The sequence below is a fragment of the Sturnus vulgaris genome, chromosome 4 (genome assembly GCF_052056855.1).
Source record: "Sturnus vulgaris isolate bStuVul1 chromosome 4, bStuVul1.hap1, whole genome shotgun sequence".
Lineage (NCBI taxonomy): Eukaryota > Metazoa > Chordata > Aves > Passeriformes > Sturnidae > Sturnus > Sturnus vulgaris.
In genome coordinates this window covers 60,891,233-60,910,917 of record NC_142246.1, presented here as the reverse complement: position 1 = coordinate 60,910,917, position 19,685 = coordinate 60,891,233, and the positions used below count along the sequence as shown (strand labels likewise).

Genomic DNA, 19,685 nt, shown 5'->3' with positions numbered 1-19,685 from the left:
TCAGTGCACGTAGTTCCCAGTTTTTATGTGTAAAATAAAATGCATATTAATGTGTGATATCTGTGTATGAAATTTGCAGGTACTAAGAAAAAGTGCAATGGTTAATGGTATGTCTTTATTTTGTAGCTTGGATCATCCTCCTCTGTGCCTTTTACATCCATATTCTCGCAGCTGTTTATGACTGTTGTAGTCCCTCTTATTATTGGACAGGTATGTCTTTTAAATATACATTCTTATTTTAAAAAATAAGATAAAGAGAGCTATCTTAAAGACAGACTGGCAACCTGATAAGCTGCCACATAGGAACAGCCTCAGGATAGTGAAGTCTAATATCAGGGAAAAGATGCTACAGTGCTCCCTGGAGCCACATTGATCTTTGTTGAGATTGAGCATCTGTCCCTCACTACCACAAACATACACTGCTGCAGAGCGAGGAGGGAGCTTGTGAACATAAAGTGGGAAAAATGGCAGCCCAGGCTGTGAGAAATTCCAGCCCCATACAAATGAGCTTTGAGAATACTACACAGTCCTTTTGTCACATGCCCTTTGCCTGGGGGTGAAGGAAGTCCTTCTTCCCTGTGTAGTATCTACTAATAATTACAGGAATAAAAAAATACCAACATTAATAAGCATATAAAGGCTAAGCAATCACAAGTTAAGAAATCATTAAATTAAGGCTGCTCAAGCCACTTGGCTTATGTTTTGCAATAAGGGGGTTAGTTGCACAACTACAAACAAATTTTACATGACTTCTCTATCATGTTACACTGGGTGGAAGATATTTGTGGAATGAACATTTATTCAACATTTAATTTTATATTCATTGTTCATATGTTCACACAAAGTCTTATTCACACAAAGCATATGATAGAAAACTCACAAATGTAAAAACCGCTAATTGCACATACAAGGTTTTCTGTGATCCTTGACTCTGTAGTGTCTGTCTGTTCACAAATGTTAATATTAATTATTTTTATCCCATGTCATGGTGGGAAACCACAATAGTAAGACTAAAAGTTGTCATAACTGTTGTCACTGTTCTTGGACACTAAAACACCTTAAGTCTAATTTTTACTTACTTGTAAGTTTTGTTGTTCTCAGGTGTTCAGAATGCACAGAGGGAATATCAGTGGGATTTAAAGCTCATTCTAGCATCCAGTTGAACTCTGGGTTCAGCTGGAACCTTCTGAATTTTGTAAACCTAAAGCAGACTTTGAAATGGAAGGCATGGTTAAAATACAGGCAAATGAAAGTAGAGGCTATAAAGGAGCACCCTGAACAAGGTTAAGAATATCTGTCATTGCCTGTGCTACGTAGGACAGTCAATCAGTCTTGTATCAAACTATAATTGCACATTTCAAAATTGGCATGTACTGAAAATTAACAAATTCTTAGTGAAGTTTCTTTTGATTAAAAACACACTTTGAAGTGTAATAAAGGGAAGAGCATGATAAGCATGGCAGTAGTCAGCAGCAGCAGCACCTCAGTGTAACCTCTCTGCAACCATATCATCTGGAAAATGGACATTAGCTCTGTGTCCCTGAAGGCTGTGGAACTGCTCTCATGCTTTGAATTAAATGCCAAAGACTTTCCTCATTAATTAGGACAAAGGGTTGCTGATTAATCTACCTCTGTATTGTGTTCTTACCTCATCAAAATTAAGCGTCCACCGAAAGCAGGCAAGCAAAAGTACTTGAATCCTCTTCTGAAAGGTCCAAACACTGGAAGCTGTTAGTTGGATGCCTTAGGTGGAAATTTCTAGGAAACAAATGCACAACAGCAGATTTAGCAATAAAGTGTCCTATAGCCATGGAGTATAGCATCTGTGCTGGAGTCCAAAGATGATGGTAGATCTCTGGACAAAGTGATGGCAAAATTTCAAGAGAATTTTCATCTGTATATATAATGGAATGTTACTTTGGTAAGATGTTATAAGAAATTGATATGTTAGCTAATTGTTGGAGTTGGGTGTTCTTTCAGCTGTAAGAAGTGATAAGGCTGAGTATCATGAATTGAGCAGCAGGCATATGAAGTAAGTGCTCTGTGTGATGACAAGATCAAAATCAGAATTGTGATGAGATTGTGATTAACTGAGATGGGATTTAGGAGTTCTGATAAAGACTGAAAGAAAAATATAGAGAATCCTAAAGCTTTTGTAACCCAATGACAAATTAATAGTTTGTGTTTTTATAAATACACTTCAACAAGAAATAGGATGATTCTTCTTTAAAAGTGTTTGAAGCAGTTTCTGGAAGTGAAAGGTCAACAGAAATATCTCACTTTCCTCTAAGCATAAAGACTTTGTTTCTGAAGTTACTGCACTTGACTATATCTGTTCAGAGGATGTGGAAGAGAAGAAATGCTAATAAAAGCTACAGATCAGAAATGCCAGTAGTTTACATTGATTATCTTGATTAGGTAGAGCTGTACAAAGGTAAACCAACCTGCCCAGGTAGGAATAGAAGCCATTTCTGACGGTGGATATCCAAAAGTAATGGGCATGAGTCAGGGAAGACAATAAACAAGAAAAAGACTGATATCAAGAGATCCAGTGCCAGGTCTTTTTGCCCTTCATCTGCTCCAATTAAATGGGAAGTTTTGCCCTTTGTTCATAGACCACCACTGGCTCATCACTGAGCTGTTGCCTGACATGTGGCTCAGGGACATGTTTGAGAATCACAGGCTGCTCACTCTGGGGGTTCCAGATATGTTAGGAGATAATGGCTCACAGTTCTTGAATTATGCCTTCAGCAATTAATTTGAATTTATCATTTCATGCCCACGATATCAATTCCTTACCACATGCAGCCATACTTTTCAGCAGAAAAGCAGTGGAAGAATGCCTGGTAAGGTTACCTGGTAGCAAAGAGCTTGACTGGGGAAAAAAAACAAACAAAACCCAAGCTTGGAGGATTGCCTCTCCTCAGCCTTCCTAACTCATCTGTGATCAACAGGAGCTTTATGCTCGAACCACATCAATGTAAAACAGAGGAGGCTGCTTAAAGAAAGCGTTCTCCAAGGGCTCTATTTTCCTTTAAAAAAATCTTGCCTCTGGGAAAACCTGTGTTGCCTAAATGCTCATTTCCTGAGCAGGCTGCAGAGCTGGCTGTTTGAGCAGCTCCTGGCATATAAGCAGAGCAGATAAGAAGGTGCTTTTAGATTTGTTTTGTTTGGGTTTTTTGTTTGCTTTATGGCAAAAAATATTAAGAGTTTTGGTTGCTTGGCTGGCTTGTCGGAGTTTTTGATGATGACTGGGAGAAAGAAGTCACAATGGTGTAATTGATGTTTATTTTCTACTGTTTTTTGAACAATTTTTTTAGCTTTTTAGAACTACTATTGACAGGAGTCAAGCATGCTCTTCTAGCTGCTGACATTGAAATGTGTAAAGGGCTGCAGGTAGAGGCTCTGCTCAGGTGGTGGCCATTCTTTAGGGGAAGAAAGAACTATTAAAGGAGGAAGAAGATGCTATGTTATCAGAAAGTCATTGAGTCTCACAGATAGCAGTGATTGATAGATGGTCTCCAATAAGGATAATCACTCTGTTCTTTGTCAGAGATGTACAGGTTGTCTGAACCTAAAAAATGTCTTAGCCTGTGTCCTCGGTGTCTGCAGATGTGCTCTGCTAATTGACAGGCTGATGTTACTCAAATCAATATTGATAGGATAATATTGCATTTGTATTTGTAGAGTAACGAATAAGACCCCTCTGACAAGAGGTCTCAAAAAGGGACATAATCTATAGTATTTTATAAAGATCTAATTTTCTATAAGCCTTGAAGATCTGTAGTGGGTAAGAGCTTGTTATTTGTGCATCACTCTTGTATACCTCTAAGGGGAATTTGAGAATACTTGTTATATGATAAACATGGTAATAGATATTTCATGGAAAAGATTTTTGAATCTGCTCTGGCAGCTTGAAGTTCTGATTATATTTTTATCTGGGTAGCAGAGTCCTGGGTGAGATTGTTGCTCCTGAGCTGTTGTGATTTTTCTACAATCATTGTTTCCTTGCCCATAGATATTGTTAATACTTTTAGCCATCAAAATGTAAGGTTTTGAGAAATATCCAAGCAGTTTCATCATGACCAGTTGTGAGATTTAGCTGGAGACTGTTGTTTCTTTGCTTATTTTTTTCTTCTGAAGTGACAGATAACAGGAACAGTGAAACCCACTGCAATGTTTCCTTTCCCCTTTTTGCAGACTTTCTCCATTCCCTGCACCTAAGTGCTTATGACAGACTTTTATTTTATGTTTTATATTAAAGAGCGATTTATGATTAAATGTTAATGAAATAGAATTTTCACTGTGCTTTCATTATATTCTACTAGTTTGAACATTTTTCAAAGCAGCACACCAAAACCCACTGTTTTCTATGAATAAATAATAAAAAGCTTGTCTGTACATTATCATTCATGCATTCTCTAGTTGCCCCATTGGTAATTTGTCTGCCAGCATAAAGTGGGCACTTCACATTAAACAGACCTTAACTAAAGCTAAAATTAATGTTATGATTCTGTGTAGTTCTTCTTCCCAAATCTATAAAATGAAACCAGCAGTACAGAAACCCTCACTGAATCTAGTCACACACACAAAAAAATCTTAATGTCCTACAAGTAAAGGATTTTAAGTGCCTTCTGCATCGTTGCCCAAAATGTTCCAGAGGAGCCCTATCAGCATTTGGGAGCTGTGCTTATAAACACAAGTCTAAAAGGGTGCTATGTTGCAATACAAGTTGTAAGTGAAATTGAAACTAAAAAGCTTAGCAAGGTATTTATTTTTAAAGAATGAGAAATGGAAAGGGGAAGGCTGTCGGTAGGGAGTGGAAGGAACTATTTAACTAAGGTGGGGAAAACAAAAAATAACAAAATTGTTATCAAAAAAAGGGAGGAACAGTGTCAAATCTTTCTGTTCTTTTAAATGAAGTCCACATAGAAATAGCCCTGATTCTCTTCAAAGTCCAAAGGAGCTGTGGGGAGGAGAGGTACCCTGGGAGGTGAGCTCTCTCTCCTAGGAGCTTGTTGCAGAGGACCAAAAAAGCAAATAAACAGCCTTCAGAGCCCAGTTCACTCCTGAGTAAACTGACTGATATATTGGAGTAAGTAGCTTTTAGGGGAGTTTGGTAAGCTGAGGGGAAAAAAACATGTTGCTTATAGAAAAGGATTTTTTTTTTCCCTCAGATTGTGAATATGGCTTTTTTCTACCCCCTCTTCAGAAAAGAAACATTGGATTGCACACTCTGTAGCATAAGGATAGATTTAACATTTGTTGATGTTCTAGGAAAGCAGGTGAACCATCACAGAGTCTGAAACTTTACACCAGTATTCAGGACCAGGTGGAAATTTATGCCTTAAGGCATACAGGTAAAATCCCTCTAAAATAATCAGGACAAAGTCTAGCTGAAGTGGTGTAAGTGCTGCTTTGTAAAAGAGACTGTGCATTTGAACTGGCATGGAGGCCTTGTATATATAGAGGCTGGTTATGCTATAGAAATCTGTGAAAGGATGTCCTTCTTAGCATCTTATTTCATTTCTATAACCCAATTAATCTCTTTTCCATCCCAGGATCTGATTCTTTATACTGGTTTTACAGCTGCTGTCATCTTAGGTGATTTCCTTCCCAATTTTCTCACCTTTCATGTCTTACAGGCTTCACTGACATAGTTCCCAATTTTCCATGCAGTCGTCTTTCTTGTTTTGCCATCACTATGGAAGAAGAAATATGGAAAAATTACTGGACTATTGAAAATATCTATCCTAACTCAAAGATTTTCAAAAGAAAATTTTTCAATTTCAAGTTCATTGCAAAACTCTGTTGCTATGGGTAGTAATGATATTAATTAAGAAAGAGTTAGACATCTTACCTTAGAAGACAAATTAAGTAAGGTAGCTGCTGCATTTAGATGTGATGATAATTCAGCAGTTTCAGCTTGTTTACTCATGTTTGAACACAAGGAAAAGGTGACTTGTGGGGTTTTTTTTTAGATGGTAAAGCCTCAGGTGTTTTTCCCAGGTATTTAGAAGAACATACCAATACACAAAAAATAAAAGGAGCAGAAATACAGTAACACCACTGCAAATTCTCTTAAAGAGAAAGTCAGTCCAAAAGAGTTGGTAGAATCAGGAAAAATCTATTTTACATAATGATGTAAATACCAAGAGACACTCTTGTGTGTAATGGAAACAGAAAAGGTGAATTCCTATCTATTCCCTTGGGGCTTTTTGGGCTTGGGTTGTTTGTTTGGGGTTTTTGGTTTTTTATTTTAATTTCTTGGGTTTAGTAAACAAATAAGTTACAAATCTAGATAATTTTTAGGAGATGTGCTGCATGACTAATGTCAGAAATTATTCCATTCCATATGAAGTGGGGGGGGAGCTCCTTGCCCTATTTAGTTCAATTAATAATGAACATTAATGAATTACATTGTTTGTTGCATTTTTTATCTTGTGTGTCCAGCACTTGAGCAGACAGATGGAAACAGTCTTAGCTGTATTTTACTGACAGATTTCTCTGGGCATACAATGTGAGTGTTTTGCAGGTACAGTTAGAGAAGTGAATTGTTTTTCTGCCACACACCTTCTGCTATTTTCATGTGTGATCTAATAAGAGATGAGCATTATTTACCTGCTTTCCTGGAACACCACATCGTGTTTCTTTGCCCAGGGATGTTAAATGAAATAAGCATTTGAGCAGTGAGCTCCTTTGCTTAGGGAGGTTGGTATTTACACAGGGAGGTTATGGCAGGATACAGAGCAGTCTGTAGGAAAAATACTGTGGCTACAACTATTCTGGTAGGAGAACTAAATTGAAATGGGGACACTATTGTTAATTCAAGTGTAATTACATTTCTTTGTTGTTAAAAATTAAATCCTGGGCAAGAGGAAAGTTTGAGCCTGAAACAGTGTTTTGAAGCAAATTTGGGCTGATGCTTTTCCAAAACTTTTGGAGTTTGCCAGAATGTTGTCTTCAGGAGGTGGTTGCCTGCTGGACACATTTGTGTTCTTTTATTGTCTAACTTTTCTGTGAGTTTATCAGCATCTTTCATCATGCGGATTATTTATAAAATATCACCTACTATGAAGTTTTGCTTCTCTCCTGCTGTTTTCTCCACTAAACTGCAGTTTCACGGAAGGATTCACCTTCATATTCTTTCACGTGCAACCTCTGGGTCAGCCTTTCCCTGCTCTTTGGGGCTGGCATTTGAATGTGCACAAAAATCTTTGCAGTGCATCACTACCAGCATCTCTGCTGAGCTCAGCCTTGGATGGATCCATCTGGGAGCTGGCTGGCACTGGCTGCATCAGTCATAAGGGAAGCTTCTGGCAACTTTTCCCAGAAGCCACTCCTCTTGCCTCCCCTGCTTCAAACCTTGCCACAAAACCCAATACATTCCCCTTTTTGCTCTTTTCCATCAGTGTAATGCATCTATTTTGGATACTAGTGGTTCATATTAACATTCAAAAATGATTATGTTAGTTTTTGCTGCATTTCAGACAAATGAAGCTTTCATATCTTAGCCCAGGCTCTGAATGTGTGGTGTCTTTATTATATTTGTGGCATTTACTGTTATTTCACTACAAATATTCATAATTTTGTTTTTTGTAGTTCCGTGCTTACGCTGAAAAGTTATAGAATTGGGTTAAGAATTAAAAGGCTTTCAAAGCATCCTTGTCCTGGAGCAACTCTGCCAGGCATGAATAACAAATGGATTGTTTTTCAGTCAAAGTGAATCAGCTGACATGAGCTTCTGTAGGGTTATATTTCTCCCCTCAAGTTATACAAGAATTTAGGTTACCTTGAATCAGTGATTATAGGCTGAATTAACCTCTGAAATTAGAGATCATGTTGAACCTTGTGAGAAGATCAAAGTGTAAGGGATTCTGCATTAGAGAAGATGTGTTTTGTCTGTGTTTTGTGCACATTTAGCACGACAATGGGTTGATTAGATGATTTCCTGAAGCCACAATTTAGTTCTTCAGGATCTGACTGTGTAATTTTTTTTTTTTAATACAGTGTGCAGTGAGAAGCTGTACTGGTATTTATGGTTGTTGATTCACAAAAATTCCAGGCTAAGTAGAAGTGGATATTTAAAGAAGGTATCACTCAGTTGAAGATTCTGAGGAAATACTTGCAGCTGCATTTTTTTAAAAGCTTTTCAATTTTTCTTCTATATCAGTCAAGGATAAATATGTGTACAATGTTATTATTGTCATGTCTGTTAGAGGCTGAACAAGAACAGGACTATAGTTTTTGTATTAAGTTCTTCTACTAGAAATTGTACTGGGGCATAATGAACCATCACTTTTCTTTTTCAACATCTCGTTACTTTCAGTATAAATCTTCTGGAAGGACCATAAATTAATAGGTGGCCTTAAGTAGTTTTTCTTCTTCCCCAACGTGACAATTTAAAGGATAATAGGATATTTTTTTAAACTTTCTTTAAAAAATCCACTCACTTTAGAAGTGAAAGACTTTGCTTTTTGCTTCCGATAATGAGAGTCCCAAATTTGCTCAGACTTAGACTACTCTGAACTTCCTATAAGATGTTTTTCACACTGTTCTCTGCATGTCTTCACTTCTTGTGTCTCTTTCATCAATGCAGTGTCTTATTCCTACCCAGTAGCTGAAGAAGCTCCAGTAGAGGCTCTTTCAGAAGTCTGGCCTTATATTTTTTGTTATTTTCTCTCTTTAACATCTGGCAAGTGTGACATTTTAAAGTTCAGTGTTTTCACCGGGGCGTTGAGCATTCCCTTAGACGTTTCCCTGCAAGTTTGTTATTGTTCATCTGCAGGAAGCCCACAAGTGCTGAGAGGTGAGTGCTGATCTTCAGCCTGCTTAGCTTGGCATGGAGCCCATGTGCCAAAGTTTTAGTGTGTGCCCTGATGGAGTGTCACTGCTGTGGTGGGTGGGATAGCTGCTCCCTGGACTTCCCTGCTGAGAGGTTTGCAAACAAGCCAGGAAAGCAGTGAGGAGAACTGAGAGCAACTTGATCCCATGGCTTTGGCATTTGTTGTGTGAAAGGGTCCTATGCTAGCATTGGTGATGATGCCCTGATATTAATCTTGAATATCTCTAAGATTTTCTGCGTTATTCAGCCAATGGTGGTGATGTTTGCTGGTGGCACCACTAAGGGAAGGTCACGAGACACCTCTGGAGCCCTTTGGCAGAAGTGCTTCAGGATCCCAGGCTGTGATTTCCAAAAGAGTGTGGTAACAGAGAACATCAGGAGGCCTCAGGAGAAATTAGGCAAGATAATGTGTTTGCTGAAAAATTAACACAAGTTGCAGCTGTACGATAAAAGCTTTAAAAAGTTTTTTCGAACTATATAAAGTAAACAGAAAAAACTAAAAGTGAGTCCCCAGGCAGGACTAAAATAGATGCATTGTATCTGCTGAGGCTTAGTGCTGTGGTATTCATTGTAATTTAAAAGTTGAGGTTGCTTTAAAATTTATAGTAATTTCTAAAAAATTCTTGAAAAACTACTCCATATTCTGTTTCCTGAAAGTGCAAAAGTTCTGCTAAGAACAGTAGGTTTCCTTGTTTTCATGTGTTAATTCTGGTATTCTAAAAGCGTGCAAATGGCATTTGTCTTTGGATTTACAAAAACTCCAGATATTCAGAGTCTGAATTATTTAAACTCCCACAACACATGCACTTTTGCTTTTCAAGCTTGAGTTATAATTTAATTAAAAACTTCTGGTGCATCGCTAGCTATTTAAATATTAAAATGTTCCATGGATCACTTTCGATTATCTACCATCATGAAATTCCTGAAGATGTCAGATTTTTAAGATTCCCAAAGTTGCACTTGGAATTGTCTGTTGATGCAAAGGGGACTGTGATAATTACATACATCCATTAGTATCAGCAGAGGAGATAAACTTTGGGGAGGCTTAATGGGCATGTCTCAGTGACAGCTAGCAAAGAACATTTGGCATGATTAAGGATGGATTTGAATGTACTTGAAAATATACTCTCATTATGGACGCCCAGTGGAAGTTGCACTACAAATGTTAAATTCCCCAGAAGAAGAGTTGTGTGGCAGGGAAGCTTTGAAATCCACTGTGGCCGTCATCCAAATTACTCTCTTCTCTTTGTGTCTTTCTGCTGTCAGATTCACTTTGTGATGCCCAACTTGGCTCCCTGCATCTTTGAAAAGAGGCAACCTGTTGGTTTCTGTGTTTCAGATTGTCCGAAGATACATCAAGGACTGGCTTGAGAGGAAGAAGCCTCCATTTGGTGCTATCAGCAGCTGTGTGCTCCTCATGATCATCTACACAACCTTCTGCGATACTTTTGCCAATCCAAATATTGACCTGGATAAATTTAGCTTGATTATAATCGTGTTCATAAGTAAGTTCAGCCCTAAAGTGACTCTTTTTTTGTGTGTGTGTTTCAGGTCTGTAATGAGCTACATGTACTGGGGGAGCTGTGGGAGCACTGGCATGGGGTTAAGAGTTTCTAAAGCATCTAGTAAACGAGACTGCCAAATTTCTTAGGAGCTGGATGCATTTAGAGGTCGAGTAAGCATTTAGAGAGGAATGAACCCTGCTATTTAGGTGTGTCTGAGGTTGTTCTCTGGTCATTCTTTTCTAAAAGGCATAGCAGTACTTTACAAGTATTTATTGGCATTCTGGTTGTGGCTTCTTTGTTATTAAACAGCAATAAAAAACACAGATGTCACATTCCAAACAGCAGGGAAAGATTTGGGATTGAGCTGTTACTCAGAAGCACTCTTCTAATTTTTAAGCTGTTCTTCCTAAGCATATCATAAACCTAGAAACTAGTTGAGAGTTAGAATGTGTTGATCTGTTTCTGTGGATGAGCACATTTCTTAGAGTTTCTTTTAGAAGCACTCAAGTCATTCAACCTTAAATAACATCCACGTGAGAATAGGCTGCTGGTATCCTTGCCATCAGCTGGAAACATGCTTGCAGATCCCTCCCTCCCAGGGAAAGGCAGAGCTGTACAGGCACTGTCTCCTCTCCCAGCAGGGAATTCCCATCTTGCTTCAGACTGTCCACAGACAGGAGTTTCAATTTGCATGGAGGAGAGGTAACTACAGTATACTTCAGTATAAATCATAGCTCATGCTCTAAAACTGTTAGATTTCAAGAAATCAGTCCATCACCTACTTTGAGGTGTGTGTCTGCATATGCTTCTGTCTAATGAAAGTAATATATCTTCTACAAATCTGACCTCTACTAAAGCCAGTAGGAAATTTGTCCCTCCTCTTTGTGCATAAGATCTTAATTCTTTCCTATTTGTGGCAATTTTTTAGATTATGAAACACTACTTTACTAATTACTTTACCTGTTTAAAGTAATACATGGGATTGTAAATGGTACTATATAAATGCTTTATTCTGAAAGCAAAGAAGTAGGAAGCAATGCTATGGAGCTTTTTTGAAATGGAAAAAATACTTCTTTGCACTGGCATCCAAGAAGGACCTTGCACTTAAATCAGTGCAGAGTTGTCAGCAAAAAAAGAATGGTACAGAGATTTTCAACTCAGGTTTGAAAGAGAAACTCAGGATGAAGTAATTTTATATTATTGTGCTCATCACTACTTTGAAAAAAAATGTTTATTTTGTGTTTAAAAAAGACATGTTCTTCCTAGAACAGTTGATGTACAGTGTTTGCTTTTGTTGCTTTGCTTGGCCTTTATTTCTCTTCAAGACAACTCTGTGTCTTTGTGCCAGGTGAAATGAAATGCACCACTTGCTGTGGAATACACTGAAAATCATATCTGTGTGTTCATTGCCAGTGTGCATAACTGGAATTTCCTAGTAAGAATATTAACATAAGTATTGGAACTGCTTGGAACATATTAGACAATTGGTTGAGGGGGGAGGATTTTCTGGACTATTTATAAAACCAAGAACCAAGGAAGTTTTGGAGATGGGTATGCACATTGTATTGTAGAAAAAGCTTCTGTATCACCACTGGATGTGTTGACTTGATGTTTATATTGTGTTACACCAGGAAGTGAAATTAGTACAAGGAGTTTGAGGTGAAAAAGAGTTTGTTATTCTGTTGATTAATGTTTTTATGTAATTTTTATGCTAATATTCTAGCCATGGCAAAATATTCACAAGGAATAATTGGTAGCAACACATTTTTATTGCTTTACAGAATTATGTGTAATAAGGGATTGGTGCATATTAAATTAATGTACATAGTTGAAGAAGAATTGTAATTCAGGGGCAATTGATTGCTCCCTTAGTTCATGAAGGAGGAATCAAGTGCATGCTGAGGTGGCATTTATACATCCTAAGAAATGTATGTAGGAGAACAGAAAATATCACTGGTAAAGCTAATATCCTTGCCATGTTTCCCAGTTGTAAACTGGGGTCAAAATCAAATGCATTGTCTTGACTTGCACTGCCCTATGGGGCATGTCAGTCTTACTGCAATTCACAAGTTTTGCAAGGAATAGGGAGAGGACCCACCCCAAATTCTGCTGCAAGTAAAAGGCTTTTCCCCAAAACCCATAAAGTCAGAAAAGGCCTCTGCAGGTCACAGGGTCTCTGCTCCAGCCTTGTGAGGAGTCTCCATGCTCTGGGCTGATCCTCTGTCTCTGCAGCTACTCATGGAGGCCACCAGCTTCTCCTCATATCTCTGCAGTCCAAGGGTGGGCTCTGTGTCCCCAGAGCCCCTGTGGGTGTCAGCAGAACTGGCAGAGAGAAGAGCTCCCCTTGGGATGCTCACAACTACCTGCACTTACAGAGCTTGAAGGAAATGTCTGAAATTCCTAGCCCAGGAATTAGCCTTTGTCTCAGAAAGAATTCAAACATCTATGATGATGTTCTCTTCCCTCTCCCCATGAATGATCATGATTAATATACCCAGGGCTGAGAGTATTTATTTGGATCATCCTGTAAAATGGCAAGTCTAAATGCCCAGCAACCAGAGCATTTCTGACAGATTTTATGTTGTTAACCCAATAAAAACAAAACCTGTGCAAAGAGATGTGCATAATGTGCACTATTTCCTGCCATCCATTGTGTCAAGAAATATTTGACTCAGAGGTGTTACCCCAGGAAGAACTTGTGCAGCCTTACCATTAATTCTAGATTCCCTGGATATAATGATCTGTATTGTTCTTCCAGGCAGTCTTTAAAGGTTGTCTGTCAGTGGATTTCTCTGGATAGCCTCGTTTCTGACCTGTAGTAGGGGAATAAAAGGCATGGACATGGTAATTACAATTGTGGTTTAATTTTAGCTTGTTTCTCTTTCAGTATTTTCTGTTCAGATGAGCTTCATGTTTTTGACTTTCCTCTTCTCCACAAGGTAATTTAATGTGCTGAATCACAACCTTTGAATATTTCTTTTGTGCGGTATCTTTGGTTTGGGTGACAAAGTTGATACAAATGTGTAAAGGCAGATTTGTGAATAGGGGTGACCTCATTTTGGTATTTCATATTGTCCTTCCTGCATTTTCTCTGTTAGAGTTTCATAGGCTAAGAGAGCGGGACCTGAATTCTGTCCTTTCTTGTGTGTTAATTACAGAGTTGTTAAATCTCAATCAATCACTGCTCTACCTCATCCACTGAAAAAAATGGATTTGCACAGATGTCACTGAAGGTATAATTTGCCCTGCAGACATGCTGATGACATATGAGAGAGAGAACTCAGTTTGACTTTTTACATCTTAAGATACATTTGCTGGGCTGGCAATTCACTCCTCTCTGTATATGTCAAATTTGCTACATTTTTATGGTGATTCTTAAAGACAGTTGTCCTGAACTAATGTTTGGTAGAGATTTTTTTTTCTTTTTTAAAAATATCAATGAGGAAGGACAGTTGTACATTCACTTCTCAAAAACTAGTACTGTGAGAATGGTGTTATCCAGTGACTCAGGGCATCACTGGTGCTGTCTGGAATAGCCACAGTTGTCCTCTCACTTAGGCTTACTGGAGTATTTGTTGTAGCAGCACTCTGCTGAAAGGGGAGTGCCACAATACAGCAGACTCCAGGCATATGCTTTGTATAAATTATCCAATATCCATAAGGGAGAATGACAAAGAAGGGTACAGTGTCTTAGAGCTACTTAGGCGTTTTTTAGTGACACAAGAAAATTTCTCTGTGACAAGATCATATCCTGGCCTTAAAAGGCATTTTTAAATAACTTTGGAACTGCTAGACCTAACATAGGGAGAAGATATTCCCCAACTGTGAAATCTAAAATGCCTTAAGCAGTAACCAACACAGTATGGTGAATATTTAGAATCCCATAGAATTACTCCTAATTTGAACCAAAGGATGATCCACTGGCCAGTCATCTCTATCTCTCTCTCTGTCTGTCTCTCTCTCTCTCTATATATATATATGTCATTTTTCCTCCCCTTCTGGCCTTAGTCCCAGTGTTTAAACCCTTAGATGTAGTTTTTCTCTGAAATGGAAGCTAACTCCTTAGTGTAGACTCAATATATTGTCCAAATTTTGCAACTGTTCCATACTAGAAAAAGAAATCATAGGTCATTCTCTCTTCTTTTGTGGAGGTAAGTGGACCCTACTGTGATCTTTTTGCATGTTTGACAAAATAAACTTGGCTGGAATAAAGTTGTGTCCTATACAGCATGTTTTCAAAATTCCAGTCTTGCACATGGGAGTGTATTCATTAGAGAGTTTGCCACAACAGAGAAACAATTATGCTAAAGAAAAATAAAATCAAACACTACTGTTCATTTATGGGTGGAATTATTTCTATCACTAGACTGATCCCAGTGATGTAAACGTGTATATGAATCTTCAAAGTATAATTTTTGATAGATGCTGTTTTAAAAAGGTTTTTGCTATCACAGGTTATTAAAAAATCTTTTGTTTTTTAGGAACAACTCCACTTTCACACCAGCAGACACAGTGGCTATCGTTTTCTGTTCCACACATAAATCCCTCACCCTGGGTAAGTCAGGAGATTAACTTGTGAGCAAAACAACAGTAACAACCATGCCTTGCTGTGTTGAAAAAAAATTGGTTTAGTTGCTGTTTTTTCTGCTTAAATGGTTTTGGGTTTAGTGTGACAAGTATAGTAGGATAATATTCTTGCACAGATTAAATTAATGCTTCCTACAGGGCAGAGGACACAATCTGCTCAGCTGAGATTTTAGAGGTTGTAGAGTAAGACCACCTGATTTGTGGAAAGCTGTATTTTTCTTTCCATTCTTATTCTGTCCTGTTGCCTTATCTAATGCTGAAAAAATTTCACATTTGTTTCTGAAGAGATTGGAAGGTTTATCTGCCCAGTTTGACAGTAAAATCTTGCATCTAAAATCTGGGATGTACAAGTGAAAAAATCAAAGGATATAGTTTATTCAGAAATCACAAATAGACAATACTCTTTTGCTTAGCATGAACAAAATGTATGTGTTGAAGTCTGCAGATAGTTTGGATAGCTTTATTTCTTGGAATTAATTTATCAAAACATCATAGAGGTACTTGTTACTTATGACCCCACAGTGGTAATAGAATATTCTGATGGATATTCACAAAATATTGTTAAATCAGAAATGCTTACAGACACTAGCTACTGGTTTGTCCATTGTGTTCAGTCAGGGACACAACTGGACTGTTTTCAGATTATCAAAACAGATATTGGTAAAGCATATATGATTGAATATTTGACTTTTTACAAGTGTGTATCTGTGAAAGAGGAACAGGAGCACAGCTAATGTCAATAACAAAGGTAAGAACTCAGCCTGAAACAGGGGAAGAGCAAGTTGGGACTTAGATGTTTTTCATGTGGTTTGATAGAGCAAAACTCACCTCAGGGCTCTTTGCTTCAGCCAGGCCTGTGCTGAGCTGTTAGCAAGTGCCTTTGGAAGTCTGTGGGAAGTGGAGGAGTGTCTGGATGACGAGGAAAAGTCAAACAAAATATCTCTTTTTACAGTGGAAATGTAAGGGGATGGGGATGAGAAATTATAGATCAGTGAATTTTGACTTCATTTTGTAGAAAAACTACTGAACTAAGTCATTAAATAAATTATTTTAACAGTGTAGGAAGAGCAAGGAAATGAGTAACAGCCCCATAGCTTTGTCAAATACATAGCATACTAAACTAACCTACCTTCCTTTCACACACGGTCCTATGGGTTGCAGAGAAGTAGCAAAAATTGTGTGCCTTGAGAGTGTTATGGTTTTTGATATTTGCACAATGTTTTGGGCTCCACAATTTTAAAATTATGTGGACTAACTGGAAAGAGATCAGAGGAGAGTGCCATGAATGATCATAGACCTCAAAAACATGACCCCAGAGGTAGAATGGAGCAGTTGGGATTGTTGAGAGAAGATAACTGAAATACTGCAGTGATCTTCAAATGCATAAAAGGTTGATGCAAAGAAGGAAGAAAGTAACTCTGTCACAGTGGACTTTGTAAAGGGAAGGACTTTGTTACAGTGATGATGATTTAAGCTAACAATCAGGGGAAGCTGTCTAGTGTAAAACAGTTCAGCTTTGGAATATGTTGCCTATTGATGTCTTCAATCTCCTATCATGGTAGACAAGCCTCAGATGGGAATTGAAGAGCTGGAGTTGATCCTGCCTTGGAGCAGAACATAGATTAAATTACACTGGTCTTTTCCAGACAAAAGTTCTATGAAACTTGGCTAATAAATGAGCTTGTATTCTGGACAGTTACACTTGTATTTGTAGATACAACTGCACACATAAGTCATAAAACACTGCTGTGCTGCTGCTTGGAGATATGTATGAACTTAGGGCACAACTGTGATACTACAGAAGAAAAGCTGGAGAAGCTGATGTTGTTTAACAGCACAAATGTGCAAGTTTCCCCTTCTCTCCTCAGTGAGAATAGTTTTATATATGCTCTGTTGAATATTTCTGCCGGCTTGCCATGACCCTAAGAAAATAAGCACAAAACCTTTTAAAATATTTAAGTGCTAAAGGGGCTTGCCATCACCCCCCAAAAAATGAGGACTGTTTCTTCTACTGACTCTACCAAGCATCCTTATGCAGCCTGTCTTGACCTGTCTCTGTGCACACAGCTGAGTCAGTTCACTCTTCTTCTGCTACTACACTCTCAATTTTTTTATTTTTTTTTCTTCTTTAGAGGAACTTAGTTTGAGATTCCTATATTCCTTGACCTTTTGGCTCACATTTTCCCAATTCCGAGTTACTGCTGCTTGTATTAGCATAGCCTCATGAGCCAGCTTTTGTATTCTGCAGTTTTCTTTGCCCAAGTACACCAGCAAAAATACTTTGGCCACCGTGACTTCAAGAACTCCTGCAGCTTCCCCTCAGCCATAAATACCTTTTTTCCCTACTCCAGATATCCCATGTCTAAGTGTGCAGGTTGAAATGAAACAGGTAGATAGTGGAACATGGTACTGTGGGGCTGTTTCTCACCTATGCACTGTTCTGTCAACTTTGGGGCAGACTGCTTTCCAGTCATCCTGGGAAAGGGATGGGCAAATGCTCCTTTTGCCAATCCCCTGGGAACCTGTCCTTGGTGTGCTTGAAGTACCTGCTGCTCCTTGGGTGTCCAGGTGTGCCTGCTGCATATCAGATTCTAGCTGGCCAAGTTTGAGACCACTGATATTTTATTATTTTTGGTGTTAGTACCAGTTCCATATAACATAGAGCTGTATAAAAACAAATCTGTATGAAAATAAGGAGTATTGGGTTTTACAAAGCCAGGGTGTGATGAGGCATGCCCCTGAGCTGATGATGTAAACAGATAGGTTAACCAGAGCAGGCAGCATTTTTTCCTTCACTGAAGGTGGGAGCAGAGTAGATCTAATTCATTTTTAAGGAGTAGCTGTTTCTGAATGACACTTAATTCTGTCCCTGTCCACCCTGGTCTTAGCAGAAGCAAGACAAACACAGACATTTTGGCCCTTACTCTTTTGCTGTTCTGGCACATTTCTGCTTGTCCGTAGGTGTTTATTATAAACCATGCAACGAGAGATCATCTTCTTGCTTATGGTGGAGAGAGCTTTTCCTTTTCCCTCTGTCACTGCAATGCCTGAAAGCCCAAACATGGCTCATACTCTCATTTCACATCTGTCGTGGAGCTCTGCTTTGTTTGTCTTCAAGATTTCAGTGGTAGTGTATAAATGACCCCCCAACACTTGTTCTTTCACTTTGAAACTGATTTCTCTCAGCTTGGCAGGTGAAACTCCAAATAGGTATGTCTGACCCATTCCCTGGGGAGCTGAGAATGGCACCAACTAAAGTGGGAGAAGAGCTGACAGCTTTAAAGCTTTAGAAGTGGTAATAGGAGAGGCATGAGAAGACTTTTGTAAGTCACTTTCTCCCACACCATATTATGAAACCAACTAATTCCCATGCAGTGCATGCTCATGAGGCCAACTGCCACTTTCACTGTTGCATCCATGAATAAGTGCTTGCTCTGCACGGAGATGAGTGCTGTTCCCATCTGCTGGGTTTTATTTTGTAGACAGAACAGTTGACACACTTTTTTGTCTCAAAGATCAGAGTGCAGGGCGTGTTTGTGTAAGGACAAATTACACAGGGTAGGTGCCTTTGTGTTCCTTAGTTGGGAGCACCAGTCAGTACCTCTGCAAAGAGGTGAGTGCTTCAGCAGGGTTTTGAATACAGGGCATCTCACATGCAGAAAAACCAATGTTTATTTGCATTTCACCTAATGACTGAAGCAGGATATAAACTTGCAAGGAAGCCAAGATAAATATAGTATCCACAATGGCCTCTGGCATTTTCACCCCCGGGTTGTTCCCTTTCTCTCCTTCTCCCTGCTCACATATATGCACGGTACATGTGAGCACACACATATGCAGACATTTGATGCATGGCTTTTATTAGTGCATTTGCCATTGATTGATTAGTACTTAGTATTAGTACTTCTTCTATTGATTGATTGCAGATGAAGTGACTATTTGACCTTTAATTATGAGCCTTGCTATTGAAAATGACATTGAGCTATGGCTTCACATAATCCATCTGGAAAGCCCGACGTGATGCCATTCCCTGGAGTTCATTCAGTGAGAAGAGAAGAGGCCTCAAGGAAGTGCAAAGCTATCACTGTGGCTCATTTTAAAAAATACTGCAGTTGTTGCTTGCACTTACACAAAAGTTGCAGCCAAATACAGAACATTATTTTATTTTTTTCAGAGAGTGAATTGCTAGCTAGAAGTTACAACTCTAAAAGGAAAATTCAGGATTGTCAAAATATATATATTTGCTTTAATTCTTGGTATTTATTGTGTAGAATTATTTTCTCAGCAAAAATCAAAGTAATGTTACCTATTAGGGCAAATATTAATACTGGAGTTATGATGAACAGCACATTGGTAAAACAAAACAGCAAAAGTAGCCCTACCTAATAATAAGGTCAGGGTATTGTTTGTGATGGAGGATGTATTTTTCCTCATTTGGATTCAGCAGTGTAGCAGTTCTCTCACCATGAAGCCCTTCAAGTAATACAATCAAAGTTTCTAGCCTACCAAATACTTTCAGGCAAGAATAGAGTTCATTCTAGAAATAAAAGCCAAAACACCAACTTTCTTTTGTCTTATTTTAATTTAATTCAATTTTATTTTTTAAATACTCACCTTGCGTGTATTTGAACAATTCTTAAAAGCCTGATGTAATGCACAAGTAGATTCAGAGGGGAATATCTGCAAGGGGATGATCCAGGCTATGGATTAATCAGCCTGTGCCATCCCCCGAGCTCCCCAGCTGCACA

At 38.5% G+C, this 19,685-nt stretch overlaps 1 protein-coding gene across 2 annotated transcripts in view; it reads left to right on the top strand.

Annotated features, from left to right (window-relative positions):
* Positions 1–19,685, top strand: part of SLC10A7 (solute carrier family 10 member 7) — a 145,396-nt gene that overhangs the window by 100,987 nt on the left and 24,724 nt on the right. For both annotated transcript variants that reach the window (XM_088164084.1, XM_088164085.1), the window contains exons 7-10: positions 127–210; positions 10,185–10,350; positions 13,238–13,289; positions 14,832–14,905. In XM_088164084.1, coding sequence (XP_088020210.1) covers positions 127–210; positions 10,185–10,350; positions 13,238–13,289; positions 14,832–14,905 — 376 coding nt within the window. The remainder of the gene's footprint in view (positions 1–126; positions 211–10,184; positions 10,351–13,237; positions 13,290–14,831; positions 14,906–19,685) is intronic.